General features: G+C 36.7%; 1 protein-coding gene across 1 annotated transcript; it reads left to right on the forward strand.

Moving 5' to 3' along the window:
• The first annotated feature begins 4,080 nt into the window (after nucleotides 1-4,080).
• Nucleotides 4,081-16,245, forward strand: LOC146620120 (uncharacterized). Its single transcript, XM_085369393.1, has 12 exons — nucleotides 4,081-4,284; nucleotides 9,093-9,196; nucleotides 9,821-10,048; nucleotides 10,287-10,440; nucleotides 10,640-10,712; nucleotides 11,039-11,381; nucleotides 11,865-11,960; nucleotides 12,490-12,800; nucleotides 13,928-14,109; nucleotides 14,509-14,678; nucleotides 15,287-15,501; nucleotides 16,013-16,245. The coding sequence occupies exons 1-12, from the start codon at nucleotides 4,081-4,083 to the stop codon at nucleotides 16,243-16,245; spliced, it is 2,313 nt and encodes a 770-aa protein (XP_085225519.1).
• Nucleotides 16,246-16,488: the final 243 nt, after the last annotated feature.

Genomic DNA, 16,488 nt, shown 5'->3' on the forward strand with positions numbered 1-16,488 from the left:
ATTTTATGAGGTTTTTTTTTACTCAGAAGTACCACTTCAGGTGTTCTTTTGTGCATTAGCAACAAAAACTTAATTTGAGCCTGAGAGGGTTAAAAAGAAAACATAGATGAATATTATGAGCTTAAATGGTATATACAGGTAGTTTTAGAAGGAGCATCGTCTCTCTGGTTATCAGTTAGGACATGACATGACATCTGTGATTGACAGCTCTGATGTGTCCGCTGACAGACAACACAGCTTGAGGGTATGAAATAAAAGGAGTCTGCCTCTGTAAAAATTGCTGAAGATCACGCGATTCCACCGGGGACTAATCAGACTGAAAAGTCAACAAAAATGGCAGTCATAGTTAATAAGCAGAAAATCAAAGTTTTCAAAATGTCATGAACTTCGGACAAATCTGTAAAACTAGTTTTAGGGAAGTTATTTTCCACCATTTATTTAGGATGAATATGAAAGGCCTCCTTTTAGCAAATAATAGTGGTATTCCTCTAAAAAAAACTGAACCTAACTAATGTATGTCTATGAATCTATGACACAAATTATCTGTGACTGGTATTCAGGGTTTTTGTGGTATCAATTCTTTTTTTCATGGTTTTAGTGAGATATGTGGTGCAAATGGCCACTGCTTTGGTGTTTTGTGCAGCAGTTTGCATCAATCACTCTATATTAGTGCTGTCATCCCATTTCATGTGACCAGACTGATAGCAGCTTGCACCAAAACAAACAAGCATAGGCTCTCATAGTGAAGCAGTTTAAGGAACTTCAGATAGTCTGACTTCAACAACCTAGATATTTTTTTCAGGAAGTTATTGCAAACCCCACCCAAAATTAGAAGACTTAACATTTGTCACTATTTTAAGTCATATTATGTCATGACAATATTATGTATTTAAATGCTAAACATGATATAAAATAATTATTTTTTCAGTTATTTTGTCTGGACTGACTAACCCAGTGACAACTCACATGAGGTGACTTTAGCAGAATTAAATGAGATGAAAAAGTATTACCGTTATCTTCTGACTGACCTTACAAACGATTTGTTGTGTCAGTGAATTCCAAATCTGTTTTGAAGGTAATTCCACAGCTGCTCAGGAAAATACTTGTTTGGGAGGGGAGGAATTTTAGTAATCTTTTATAAAGCCTCATGAATCTATCGGGGGAAAAAAGTTCATTTTAAAACATTTTATCATTGAGATGAAAAAGGTCAGGGCTGTTGGCAGGATCGTATTACTCTGGAAATACGTGCTGCTGTGCTGAATCTGAAACTTGCATTAGTTTGCATGTCTGCATTAAGAATCTGGAGAAAGGTCTGAGCTACAGGATGAGAATCCTAACGAGAGCTGTCTAGCAATGTAAAATAAATACCTGTTACTGATTTCATATGGAAGATTTTCCTCAAGAGGAATATGCATGCTTCTTTAAAAAAAACATAATAAACAAGGGCAGAAGTACACCACCAGCAAAATGTTGACAAAAAAACTAGAAGTTATGTAGCTGTCATGGCATTTTTTTGAAAAAGTAGTTGTGTCTTTGGCTCCGACCTTTATAGCTGTAATATTTATACTATCCTAAGTATGCTTTACCATAAATATATGCTTTAAAGTAGTAGCAATGTATTCACAAATATATATGATATGTTTGGCTGATGTATTTCTGAATACATAGAGTACTTAAAAAGTATCTGCTCATATCAGCCTTACTGTCACGGTTCTGGGTCATTTTGACCCAACATTTTGAGTTTCTTATGTTTTGATTTATTTTTGAATGATGGATCGTTTTTTGTTTCTCTGGTGCTTTGTTGATTATTATGATTAATCTATGTTTCAGTTATTCTGGTATATTTCTGTATTATGATTAATGTTCTGGTTGTATTTTGTCATTATTGCAGGTTTAGTTCAGAGTCTAGTCTGTCTCACTCTGTCTAGTCCGTGTCTTAGTTAAGTGTGTCTTGTTTCCTGTTTTACTTTGAAGGTTCATGTTCATGTCTGATGTCAGTGTTTCTAGCTTTGCTTCCCCTGTTTTGTTAGGTCTCATTCCTCCCAGCTGTGTTCCCCTTCTGTCTCTAATTCCTTGATGACTTCCTCAGTGTATTTAAGCCCAGTGTTTCTTTGTGTCAGTGTCGTGTCGTACCCTCAGGTCCTGCCTGTGCGTTTCTGGTTTCAGCGGTCATTGTTCTGTTTATGTTTTGTTTCTTACCAGCAATAAAGCTGAGGTTTTTTGAGTTGAAATCCTGTCTCCATGAGTCCTGAATTTGGATCCTCACCTCCGCCTGCCCACACACAGAGCTCTGACACTGAGAGACATTCAATTGAATTCAATTTTATTTATACAGCAGCAAATCACAACAACAGTTGCCTCAAGGCAGTTTATATTGTAAGGTAGACCCTATGATATCATATCTGATATCGATATATCAGCAGTGTTGGAAGCTTAAACTATATTTTAAACATTTGATATATGAAACTTACAGCAATCATTATAACGATTCAAACTTTCTAACCTTTTTATGCAATTTGGAGAAGGTCAAGCAGACGGTTGGATTAATATATATATATATAGATAGATAGATAGATAGATAGATAGATAGATAGATAGATAGATAGATAGATGGATGGATGGATGGATGGATGGATGGATGGATGGATGCTGCACAGGTACATGCGTCAGTGCAACACCGACTGACTGCAGTACTGCCAAAGGGAACACGGGGTCATCTGGTTCAGCAAAGGCCTCTGTGATACTGACAGGCATATATACAATATATATATATGTGTATATATATATGTGTGTGTATGTATATTATGGCATGCCCTTTAGGAAAATATTATATATATATTCCAACCAAAGTCTGAATATATAGAATGAAACTTGAATATATAGAATGAAACTTGAATATATAGGATGAAACTTGAATATATAGGATGAAACTTGAATATATAGGATGAAACTTGAATATATAGAATGATCTTTTGAATATATAGAATGAAGCTTGAATATATAGGATGATCTTTTGAATATATAGAATGAAGCTTGAATATATAAAATGATCTTTTGAATATATAGAATGAAGCTTGAATATATAAAATGATCTTTTGAATATATAGAATGAAGCTTGAATATATAGAATGAAACTTGAATATATAGAATGAAACTTGAATATATAGGATGAAACTTGAATATATATAGAATGATCTTTTGAATATATAGAATGAAGCTTGAATATATAAAATGATCTTTTGAATATATAGAATGAAGCTTGAATATATAGAATGAAACTTGAATATATAGAATGAAACTTGAATATATAGGATGAAACTTGAATATATAGAATGATCTTTTGAATATATAGAATGAAGCTTGAATATATAAAATGATCTTTTGAATATATAGAATGAAGCTTGAATATATAGAATGAAACTTGAATATATAGAATGAAACTTGAATATATAGGATGAAACTTGAATATATATAGAATGATCTTTTGAATATATAGAATGAAGCTTGAATATATAAAATGATCTTTTGAATATATAGAATGAAGCTTGAATATATAGAATGAAACTTGAATATATAAAATGATCTTTTGAATATATAGAATGAAGCTTGAATATATAAAATGATCTTTTGAATATATAGAATGAAGCTTGAATATATAAAATGATCTTTTGAATATATAGAATGAAGCTTGAATATATAGAATGAAACTTGAATATATAGGATGAAACTTGAATATATAGAATGAAACTTGAATATATAGGATGAAACTTGAATATATAGAATGATCTTTTGAATATATAGAATGAAGCTTGAATATATAAAATGATCTTTTGAATATATAGAATGAAGCTTGAATATATAGAATGAAACTTGAATATATAGGATGAAACTTGAATATATAGAATGAAACTTGAATATATAGGATGAAACTTGAATATATATAGAATGATCTTTTGAATATATAGAATGAAGCTTGAATATATAAAATTATCTTCTGAATATATAGAATGAAACTTGACGTCACGGAGGCGCTTGCGCCATCTAGTGTTTTCCTTGTTTGTACCTGCGAGGAATGGCACTATGAGCCAGTCCGCATGGAATTTTGTGGCTCAAATTCTAAGTAATGAGGAGCTAATTAACACCCTGGCAAATGCATGTTCTGGGCAACCTAATATTTGTACTAGTGTACCGCATCGTACTACTGATGAAGAAATTTATTCACTTTTTCATCGTGGAAGACCAAATGCAGTGAACCTCTCCGGTCAGATAACCCCTGGTTATCCAGCTAACGTTACTGCGGTCAAGTGAGCCCTCACTTACGAAGTCGCAGTCAAGCTAGCCGCCCCGCCAGCCGCACCTAAAATGTTGTTGCACTACTCTTACGCATATTACGGTATAGGTGCCGACTGGCTTAGAAACGCAGTGTTTTCTGTCCTGACACTATTTTACTTCACAATCCACTCCCAGTTTTGGTTAATCTCCACTTTCACCCCTGTGATCCACAGCCCAAATTACTGTATGATTCAGAGAAAATTAACAATAAAATTTACCCAATTTACTCAACTATACTTTTAATGTCCTCATCTTTGAGCTCAGATTACAGGAAAACTGTAAGAGGTGACGCAGATATTTCACTGGATTCTGACTCTGGGTGACCCCCACTCTGCATGCTGTGATCCACAGCCCAAATTACTGTATGATTCAGAGAAAATTAACAATAAAATTTACCCAATTAACTCAACTATACTTTTAATGTCCTCATCTTTGAGCTCAGATTACAGGAAAACTGAAAGAGGTGACGCAGATATCTCACTGGATTCTGACTCTGGGTGACCCCCACTCTGCATGCTGTGATCCACAGCCAAAATTACTGTACAGTTTTTGAGAAAATTGATAGTAAAATCTTCCCATTTTGCTTTACTGTACTCTACATATTGACATCTTTGATCTCCGATTACAGGAAAACTGTAAGAGGTGACGCAGATATTTCACTGGATTCTGACTCTAGGCTGTCTCCACTCTGCACCCTGTGATCCACAGCCAAAATTACTGTACGGATTTTGAGAAAATTGATAGTAAACTTTGCACAATTTACTGTACTGTACTTTATATATTGACATCTTTGAGCTCAGATTACAGGAAAACTGTAAGAGGTGACGCAGATATCTCACTGGATTATGACTCTAGGCTGTCGCCACTCTTCACCCTGTGATCCACAGAAAAAATTACTGTACGGTTTTTGAGAAAATTGATAGTAAACTTTGCACAATTTACTCTACTGTACTTTTAATATTCTCATCTTTGACCTCAGATTACAGGAAAACTGTAAGAGGTGACGCAGATATCTCACTGGATTATGACTCTGGGTGACCCCCACTCTGCACCCTGTGATCCACAGCCAAAATTACTGTACGGATTTCTGATAAAATTAAATCCTATTCCATTACCAAACAAAATGAGTTCATTGAAGTATTTGCTTAACTACAAGAAATGTCTTTCCACACACAATTTAAATTTTTCAAAATGTCATTCACACACCACCTCAAGTATCAACTTCAGTTTTAGACATTATTTATTCAGTGCTTAATCACAACAATAGTCAACTTAAGGCACTTACATAATAAGTTAAACCTTACAATAATACATACAGAGAAAAACCCAACAATCATATGACCCCCTATGAGCAACAGTGGGAAGGAAAAACTCCCTTTTAACAGGAAGAAACCTCCGGCAGAACCAGGCTCAGGGAGGGGCGGCCATCTGCCTCAACCGGTCAGGGTGAGAAATTACATTTCTCAGATTACTGATTTCTCATATTACTACTACACAGTTTAGATACACTCAACAAAAATATAAACGCAACACCTTTGTTACTGCTCCCATTCCCCATGGGATGGACGTAGAGACCGAAAATTCATTCCAGATACACAATATAACCATCCCTCCCAAACAGTGGTCACAAATCAGTCCAAATGTGTGGTAGTGGGCACATCTGCTATATTGAGATAATCCATCCCACCTCACAGGTGTGCCACATCAGGATGCTGATCTGACATCATGAGTAGTGCACAGGTGTACCTCAGACTGCCCACAACAAAAGGCCACCCTGGAATGTGCAGTTTTGTCTCACAGCAAAATGCCACAGATGCCACAAGCAATGAGGGAGCGTGCAATTGGCATGCTGACAGCAGTAATGTCAACCAGATCTGTCGCCCGTGCATTGAATGTTCATTTCTCAACCATAAGCCGTCTCCACAGGCGTTTCAGAGAATATGGCAGCACATCCAACCGGCCTCACAACCGCAGACCTCGTGTAACCACACCAGCCCAGGACCTCCACATCCAGCAGGTTCACCTCCAAGATCGTCTGAGACCAGCCACCCAGACAGCTGCTGGAACAATTGGTTTGCACAACCAAACAATTTCTGCACAAACTGTCAGAAACCGTCTCAGGGATGCTCAACTGCATGCCTGTCGTCCTCATTGGGGTCTTGACCTGACTCCAGCTCGTCGCCGTAACAGACTTGTGTGGGCAAATGCTCACATTCGATGGCGTCTGGCACGTTGGAGAGGTGTGCGCTTCACGGATGAATCATGGTTCACATTGTTCAGGGCAGATGGCAGCTGAGAATGTCCCAGTTCTTGCATGGCCAGCATACTCACCGGACATGTCACCCATTGAGCATGTTCGGGATGTGCTTGACCGGCGTATACGACAGCGTGTACCAGTTCCCACGAATATCCAACAACCTCGCACAGCCATTGAAGTGGAGTGGACCAACATTCCACAGGCCACAATTGACAATCTGATAGACTCCATGCGACGATGTGTTGCACTGCATGAGGCAAATGGTGGTCACACCAGATACTGACCGGTTCTGGGTCCCCAGACCCCCAATAGCGCAAAAAACTGCACATTCCAGGGTGGCCTTTTGTTGTGGGCAGTCTGAGGTACACCTGTGCACTACTCATGATGTCAGATCAGCATCCTGATGTGGCACACCTGTGAGGTGGGATGGATTATCTCAATATAGCAGATGTGCCCACTACCACACATTTGGACTGATTTGTGACCACTGTTTGGGAGGGATGGTTATATTGTGTATCTGGAATGAATTTTCGGTCTCTACGTCCATCCCATGGGGAATGGGAGCAGTAACAAAGGTGTTGCGTTTATATTTTTGTTGAGTGTATCTAAACTGTGTAGTAGTAATATGAGAAATCAGTAATCTGAGAAATGTAATTTCTCACCCTGACCGGTTGAGGCAGATGGCCGCCCCTCCCTGAGCCTGGTTCTGCCGGAGGTTTCTTCCTGTTAAAAGGGAGTTTTTCCTTCCCACTGTTGCTCATAGGGGGTCATATGATTGTTGGGTTTTTCTCTGTATGTATTATTGTAAGGTTTAACTTATTATGTAAGTGCCTTAAGTTGACTATTGTTGTGATTAAGCACTGAATAAATAATGTCTAAAACTGAAGTTGATACTTGAGGTGGTGTGTGAATGACATTTTGAAAAATTTAAATTGTGTGTGGAAAGACATTTCTTGTAGTTAAGCAAATACTTCAATGAACTCATTTTGTTTGGTAATGGAATAGGATTCAATTTTCTCAAAATCCGTACAGTAATTTTTGCTGTGGATCACAGGGTGCAGAGTGGGGGTCACCCAGAGTCACAATCCAGTGAAATATCTGCGTCACCTCTTACAGTTTTCCTGTAATCTGAGGTTAAAGACGAGGATATTAAAAGTACAGTAGAGTAAATTGTGCAAAGTTTACTATCAATTTTCTCAAAAACCGTACAGTAATTTTGGCTGTGGATCACAGGGTGAAGAGTGGCGACAGCCTAGAGTCAGAATCCAGTGAGATATCTGCGTCACCTCTTACAGTTTCCCTGTAATCTGAGCTCAAAGATGAGAATATATAGAGTACAGTAGAGTAAATTGTGCATATTTACTATGGATTTTCCCAAAAACCGTACAGTAATTTTGGCTGTGGATCACAGGGTGCAGAGTGGAGATGGCCTAGATTCATAATCCAGTGAAATATCTGCATCACCTCTTACAGTTTTTCTGTAATCTGATCTTAAAGATGAGAATATATAGAGTATAGTACAGTAAATTGTGCAAAGTTTACTATCAATTTTCTCAAAAACTGTACAGTAATTTTGGCTGTGGATGACAGGGTGCAGAGTGGCGACAGCCTAGATTCATAATCCAGTGAAATATCTGCGTCACCTCTTACAGTTTTCCTGTAATCGGAGCTCAAAGATGTCAATGTATAAAGTACAGTAAAGCAAAATGGGAAGATTTTGCTATGAATTTTCTCAAAATCCATACAGTAATTTTTGCTGTGGATCACAGGGTGCAGAGTGGGGGTCACCCAGAGTCATAATCCAGTGAAATATCTGCGTCACTTCTTACAGTTTTCCTGTAATCTAAGCTCAAAGATGAGAATATATAGAGTACAGTAGAGTAAATTGTGCAAAGTTTACTATCAATTTTCTAAAAATCCGTACAGTAATTTTGGCTGTGGATCACAGGGTGCAGAGTGGGGGTCCCCCAGAGTCAGAATCCAGTGAAATATCTGTGTCACCTCTTACAGTTTTCCTGTAATCAGAGCTCAAAGATGTCAATATGTGGAGTACAGTAAAGCATAATGGGAAGATTTTGCTATGAATTTTCTCAAAATCCATACAGTAATTTTGGCTGTGGATCACAGGGTGAAGAGTGGCGACAGCCTAGAGTCAGAATCCAGTGAAATATCTGCGTCACCTCTTACAGTTTTCCTGTAATCTGAGGTCAAAGATGAGGACATTAAAAGTATAGTTGAGTAAATTGGGTAAATTTTATTGTTAATTTTCTCTGAATCATACAGTAATTTGGGCTGTGGATCACAGGGGGGAAAGTGGAGATACACTAAAAATGGGAGTGGATTGTGAAGTAAAATAGTGTCAGGACACAAAACACTGCGTTTCTAAGCCGGTCTTCACCCATACCGTAATATACGTAAGAGTAGTGCAACCACATTTTCGGTGCGGCTGGCGGGGCGGTTAGCTTGACTGCGACTTCGTAAGTGAGGGCTCACTTGACCGCAGTCTAACGTTATGGAGAACGTGCCTTCCACATCACAGGAGTCCCCCACAACAGGTCCCATCTACAATCTTAGACCTTTTACTCGAAAGGGCCCAAGGCAGAAGAGGTAAGAACAGAACTAAATGCACTGAAATTACTAGTGGAAGGTTAGTAATAGCCCGTAGGTTTCAATTGCTCGACGAAGCTAAGTAAACAAAAATATCACAAAAAAACAAAACAAAAAAACTGTGTGATAGACTGACAGCGTGTGGACGTGGAGACTAAACTGTGCACAACAGTTAATTTGTTTAATTGTGGAAAAATGCGATTTCTATAATATTTCACGTCCCGTAAGCTTAATCTGCAAACATTGTGTAAAAGCAAAGCACATCAGTTGTTACAATACATAGTTGTTGGCAGTATAATTTAATGAAACTTTTTTAAAGCAACAAAAAGTACTCCGTGAATTGAAGACATTTGTTTATGTGATTGTTAAGTTTCTCCACCCACCCATCCCACTATCTTCCATCATCTATCCATCCATTCATCCATCCATTCTCTTCCACTTATCCAATTCAGGATTCCAAGAGCCTATCCTAGCTACCATGGGGCTAGAGGGTGTTTATTAATGCAGATTAGACATGTGTACGGCATGGTGTATTTTTTTTTTAAATTAAATGTACTTCATTGATCAGAGAAGTTTGAGTATATTACATGCAGAAATGTTTAATTTGCCTTTATCCTCCAGTAGGTTTCCAGCACAGCTAAGCAGGTCACATTCTGTGGCTCAGTCTTTCACCAAAGAAGTGATTCTCTTGCCAGACCATCTAACTACACATGTGCCAAGGCGTAACAAAAAAGCTTGGCTTTTTGAAAATGGACATATAAAATCTGCACTGGAGTTTAGCTGTGACTGGGACTCAGACAAAGTAATGCAGGCAATAAGGACTGCCTTCCAGCCAGTTGTTGAAGGATGCAGGTAAGCATTAGATCCTTTTTTATAAAAAAAATAAATATATTTTTTGTTACTTAGATTATTATACTATTAAAGGTCAACTTTGGGTATTTCCAAAAAGGATCTGGGAGCACTGATCGGATGACTGGATTGATATCTTTTAGAGTTAACAAAAATTAAGCCTTTTAATGTATTGTATTGTATTGTAGTCTGTTAGCCTTAACAAAAATTTCATATACACTATGTTTTCTTCCTCCCCTAGGCTACAGATTTTGCTGGCATGCCACACCAAACTAGTTGAGCCATCACTCACTTCCAAACAGACTTTGAATGGAGACCTTGTGAAAAAACTGTTTCATCAGAAGTCAATTTATGTCAGACCTGACAAGGTCATCTTATGTGAGGACAATGAATCAGTAAGTAATCCTGATCATTTCAGCAAATGTATGTATGTTCATAAAATGAGAGTGAAAAAGGCAAAGATGGATTTTAAACTCACTTAAACATTGTCACTTGTATTATGTTTTAATACATAATACATAAACATATTACTAATATTTATTATGACATTTTGTTGTCAGTAAAATGAAATGTATTATCTGTTTTAATTTACAGACATATTCTGATGGAGAGAGTAGCCATACAAGCAGGCAGGATTTCACAGAAACGTTGAATTCTGACAAATGTGGTAAATATTCCTATCTAAAAGTCGCTCCAAATAAACTGTAAATTAAGTTGGTTCAGTGTCTGTTACTTAGTCATCTTAGGCATTGTGTCTTTAGTTAAGTGTCAAGTCTATGTTAAAATCATATTTAAATTTAGTTTGATATTTTGAGCAGGAAGAAATGTACCCCTAAATACATGAAAAGTAAAAGCTATATATCGTTAGCTTCATAGCATAAGTGCCTAAGTCATTGACTTAGTCAAATGACTTAGGCAATTATGCTATGAAGCTAACGATATGTGATTAGATGTTACTCAAAAGTTAAACTCCTGTTCTTTGTGTTCTCACAGTTGAAATTTCTAAAGAAGTTCCCTCAGCCATTCCCATTGTTAACGCACAGTCCATGTCTGTTGATGATGAGGTCATCTGGTGCGTTGCTACCCAAGATGTTTGTACTGTTGAATCTTCCATCTCTGCTGACACCCTCACAATGTCCACCAATCCTGCTGTCGTTGCTACTGATGAGGATGAGCCTTGCTCCAGTGGAACATCTGTCTTTGTCAGTTACAACACACCTGGCTTATCAGTGGGTTCTTCTGCCAGTGTTACTGGTGACACACGTGTTTTCTCTAGTAACACCTCCAGTGTGTCCAATGGACCTACCCAGCCAAGTTTATCCAGCACATCCTACAGGTATGTGTTTTGTACATGTTTGTATCTTTTAATCTTTTGAGCTATATTGTGCAAAAGTCATGAGCCACCCCTGCTTTCTTTGTATTTTGCTGGAAAAATAGGAAAGAAGCGCAGTGATTTACTGAAGTCTACAAAATTCTGTCTACAAACAGACATGGAAGCGCAGTATATTAGAGTAGAACAAAACTTGTAGAATTTTAATGAGCTTAAAATTCAAAATGTGATATGAGCTACTTTAGTCTTCAACATAGCTTGAACTCTCTTAACCAAGCTTTCTTGATTGTGATGTCTTCTTTTAATTGAATTTCTTTAAGCATGGTTCAAGAATAGTTTTCCAGGCTTTTTGTTCTGTTCTCTGTCAAGATGATCCCACACAACTTTAATAATGCTGAGGCCAATCTATGTATTGTGATAATGTAATTATGTCAACATCATTTATATGTAATTTAACTAAATAATTTACAAAACATTCTGGCTTTGCAGTACATATCTTGGCCTGTTTGAGGAAGAATACCTGTCAGATGACCCCGACCTCCAAGAAGCCATTTCAAGGTCTTTAGACTCAAGTGCAAGTGAAAGGTCAGTACAACACAAACTTTTACATGTCATGTTGAAACGTCAACATATTAACCATTATTTTATGTTTGTTGCGGAAAAGGAGTAACCTACTGTCTAGTTTTGGATCAGTTTGAATAAGCAAACTACAAACTGCAACCTGCGATTTCTGTTGTCATTAGAAGATTACCAAGGCTATCAGATTACTTGTATTTTACTTGATATATGTTTTGGTTTATTTTTACTTTTTTGAATGGAGATTGGTTGTCAGTGTTGGATCTTGTTGTTTTTCTTGTTCTGCTTGTATTTATATAGTGTATTTATACTATTTATAAATACTAGTGTATTTATGACAAGATAAAAATGTAAACTTAGTTTAACTTTAACTTAATCTTTTTTCCATTATCACAAACATTCTTGATTTGTATCTCTTTTTTGTTAAATATCAATTACAGTCTTAAGGATGGTACATCATTATTCTGTTGGTGGGTTATTGCCATTGAGACTAGTATATTTCTTTACTGTTTTTTTTTTGTGTGTGTGTATGTTTCAGTGACGTCCAGAGCTTAGAGAGAATCTTGGAGCAGATTGTTACTAGAGTAAATAATGACAGCACTGTACGCTTCAACATCATAAGGCGAAATGTGTGGGATGGAGCATCCAGAGCCATGGGCAGATCCAATTTTTCACCGGAGAAAAAAATAGATGTGAAGTTTACTGATGACTATGGAATATCTGAGGGTGCTGTTGACAATGGAGGACCTACTCGGGAGTTCTTCCGACTTTGCCTCTGTGAAGTCAAGGACAAACTTGGCATCTTTGAAGGTCCACCCAATGCTAAAGTTCTTACGTGCAATTCTAAAGGTACTTATGATTTAATTAATTGTTGCCATTTGATTTATTTTACATCAATACATTATACATCAATTGGTTTGTGATTACATGTACGAGTTTAGTATCTCATACAGTTAACTAAACACATTTTTTTGGCAATGACAGAATTTTTGTACCACCACAGAGGATTTTAAAAAATTAAACCTAGATTGACTGAAGGGAAGATTGTCTGCTTTAGTTGAAAGGTTTGAAACAGTACTACATATTTAGAAATTCTGGCCATTTTTATACATGCTCTCTCATTTCTCAAAAGTAATTACTCAAATGACTGATATGGTGTAATTCAACAATCAAGAGATGCACTTATGAATGGAAACACAGATGTTTTACAACAAGGTGCAATAGTAAATAACTGGAAGGACTTTGCCAGAAAACATCTAAAAGAACTATGCTATACTACTATGAAGATATGGACAGATGACACCAAGATTAACCAAAATGATGGAAGGAGAAAAGCATAGTAAAGAAAAGAATAGCTTAAGTCACACATAGTGGAAGCAGTGTTATGACACGGGCAAGAGTAGCTGCCATAGAACCAAGCCACTACTGTTGTCAATGATATCACTGGTGATTTGTGAAGTGTAAAGGGCAATCTGTTCAGATTCAGCCAAATGCAAATGCTAAATTGATTGGACAGTGTAAATTGATAATAACCCAAAGCATAACAAGCCAGCTCAGTTACCTGATCTGACTGTAAGGCTGTAAAGAATTGTAAAGAATTTTAATCCTTGTATTAAAAATAATACATAAAATGGTGTTAGCTTTCAATCACTTGTCTAAAGCAACCATCTTTAAAGATGGTGGATAATGTATAAAATTGACTGTAATTACTAATCAGCTGGTGCCATTTTTTAATAAAATACCTCGAAGGAATTGCACTTTAGTATCATCTTGATTGTTTGGTATTAAAATCCAAGGTGGTGGTGCACAGCAAAATTAAGATGATTTTGTCATTATCCAAACTATTATGGGTGCAACTGTATGGGCAATATTTTTTTCAGAAATAACATTTTGTAACTTGTAATATTAAAAATGCCACAGTAACAAAAATAATGATGCAAGCTTTTGAGATGATGTTTTATTTTATTTGTTAACAGCAATGAAAGATAATGGATACTACTATGCTGGCCAGATCATGGCAATGTCAATTGCCCACGGGGGACAGAGTCCATGTTTCTTGTCTGAACTCTTGTATGAGTGTCTTCAAAAGGGTCCAGACAATGTAAAAGTCAGCACTGATCATATTACTGATGAGGAAACAAGGTCACAAGTGCAGTCGGTGAGCATATTTTCCTTTGGTTCTTTCAATTTCATTGTAGGTCTTTTTTTGCTTGTCCAACATTTTTACTAACACTTTCCTAATTTTTCTTGCCCGAGTCCTGCACCTTTCTAGTAAAAGATCAAACATTTTAATGGCTACAAGAAGGAACAACTAAAAATGTGTGTGGCAGGTTATGGTTCTGTTGGTTACTGCTCAAGAAACTCCAAGTTTCAGTTTTCAGAATTTAATGATTGGACTTGTTTTCCAGCTTAATAACTTGTACCTCAGCCTCCTGATCGGTTATGGGGTTTCATAGGGTTAATGTACTAATTAAACACTGAAGCTATTAGTTTTGTATGTTCTACTAAATAGTAGAGTCAAATAATTCATTTTATAATTTCCTCATATTGTTTTTAGATCATACAGGCCGAGAATGATCTACAGCTGCAAGATGCAGTTGCACAGGCAGCCAGCTTGATCAGTCTTGCTGGTCACAATGTTTGCATAACACTTCAAAACAAACAAGAAACTGCTTTGGCTCTGGCTCACTGGTATGTCCTTCAACGGACCCGTGCACCTTTTGAAAGGTATGTCTAAACACATACTGTAATGGTAAAAAATTAAGCCTGTCAAACTAAAGTCACTGTGTTGTGAAACAATGGTATTACCCTATTTGGGTGGTACAGGTCTGTAGCGCTCCATTCTAGTACAGTTCATAACAAAACAGATATCTTTCATTCATGAAATTAAAATTCACATAAAACGTTGAATCTGTGCCGATGTAGGCATGTGTTTAAATATGTAAACAAAAATAGATTCAAATTGAGTAGCATTTGGGTTGACTGTAGACTGACAGAAAAGGTATGCCAATGGAACAAGAGACCAGATGTATTTGAAAGCAATTTGTCACTTTTACTCCAATTCATGACAGGTCCCTGTGTATCATATTTCAGCTCAGTTGTTCCATGTATAGGCATTCTTTATCTGTATCTAAGACAGTCTGGCCCTGTAAAGGGAAAAATGTTCTTCACCTCTGATACAGCAGTCCACAGGAAAGTAAAATGTAATTAGTTCAGAAATGTCTCTTGATAAAACCTCAAAACCTCTTGTTATGATACAGGTTCCAAATCCCATCAAATACAAATATAATAATAGTAATATAAAATACAATTTGATTTTGTTTTATTTTGGCTAGGTTCAGAGATGGCTTGAGGTCTCTAGGTGTCCTAGATGCTCTACAGACATACCCTCTTCAGATGAAGTCCCTTTTCGTGAAAGCTGGAATGGCTCTCAGAGCAACTGATATGGAGAATCTATTCCAGATCATTCACTCCGAACGAGGGAGTAATGCATTTCAAGATGAGTGCCGGACCCTGGCTTTCTGGCAAGACTATCTTCAGGAGGCAGAATGTGAGTTTACTACTTGGCACATTGTTTGACTATAAATCAAAATTCTCACTTTTGTGCAGCAGCATCATGAAATTAGAGACATAGATGCCATAACAAAAAAGGTAGATAGATAGTACTGATGCAAGTGCTGGGTTTACAAAGAAAATTGTATCCAAATGTGATTTCAGTTTGACTTCAGTGTATTAACAGGATAAATAAATAACAGGATAAATAGGAGGATAACTAAATAAATAAGTTATTACCAATTCTGTATACTGAGTACAAATAATAGGCTATTGCTGCATCCACGTACATTTAATATGTTGTGGTCTCCACTAACTTCTTTTTTTGACATTGTGGTTTCACGGTATAGCCTAAATAAGCTTCATGTGTGTCTTTCAAATTACAGCTTACTTTTAAAAAAATATACATGTTTCACTTTTGATTTAATCTTTTGGTAATTTAATGTATCTGTACATCAGTAGTCTTAGTCAGAATCTCATTACCATTTTTTTATTTTTTTATCTTATAGGTGAAAATGATGTCTCTTTGGAAGATATTCTTGTTTTCTGCACTGGATGTGACAGCATACCAGCCCTGGGTTTTTCTCCAAAGCCAAGCCTTGAGTTCCTCACTAACTGCAGATTCCCAGTGGCCAATACTTGTGAAAATATCCTTCGTATACCAGTTCATGCAGTGTACACTACTTTTAAATCAGACATGGATTTTGCAATACGGAATTCACCAGGATTTGGAAGAGCATGATGTGTTTCCTTAAGGATTGGTGACATGATGTGGATTTGGGTTTTTTTCTATTTTGCATATGCATATTTTATTTTCTTGTTTTTTGTTAATGTTGTTAACCCCACATCAGTGTACATCCTGGACAGCAGTAGGACTGTATAGCCTAAATAAGCTTCATGTGTGTCTTTCAAATTACAGCTTAAATACCAGTTCATGCAGTGCACACTACTTTCAAATCAGGATGGATTTGATAAGCCGAAGAGA

The sequence above is a fragment of the Diplotaxodon limnothrissa genome, linkage group LG13, assembly GCF_057381915.1.
Source record: "Diplotaxodon limnothrissa isolate DT_005_m linkage group LG13, D_limnothrissa_male_GT1.1, whole genome shotgun sequence".
Classification (NCBI taxonomy): domain Eukaryota; kingdom Metazoa; phylum Chordata; class Actinopteri; order Cichliformes; family Cichlidae; genus Diplotaxodon; species Diplotaxodon limnothrissa.

Coding starts and splice junctions, on each gene's coding strand:
- LOC146620120 (XM_085369393.1), top strand. CDS start 4,081: ATGAGCCAGTCCGCATGGAATTTTGTGGCTCAAATTCTAAGTAATGAG. Junction 10,049..10,286: donor CCAGTTGTTGAAGGATGCAG/GTAAGCATTAGA, acceptor TTCCTCCCCTAG/GCTACAGATTTTGCTGGCAT. Junction 11,961..12,489: donor GACTCAAGTGCAAGTGAAAG/GTCAGTACAACA, acceptor TGTATGTTTCAG/TGACGTCCAGAGCTTAGAGA.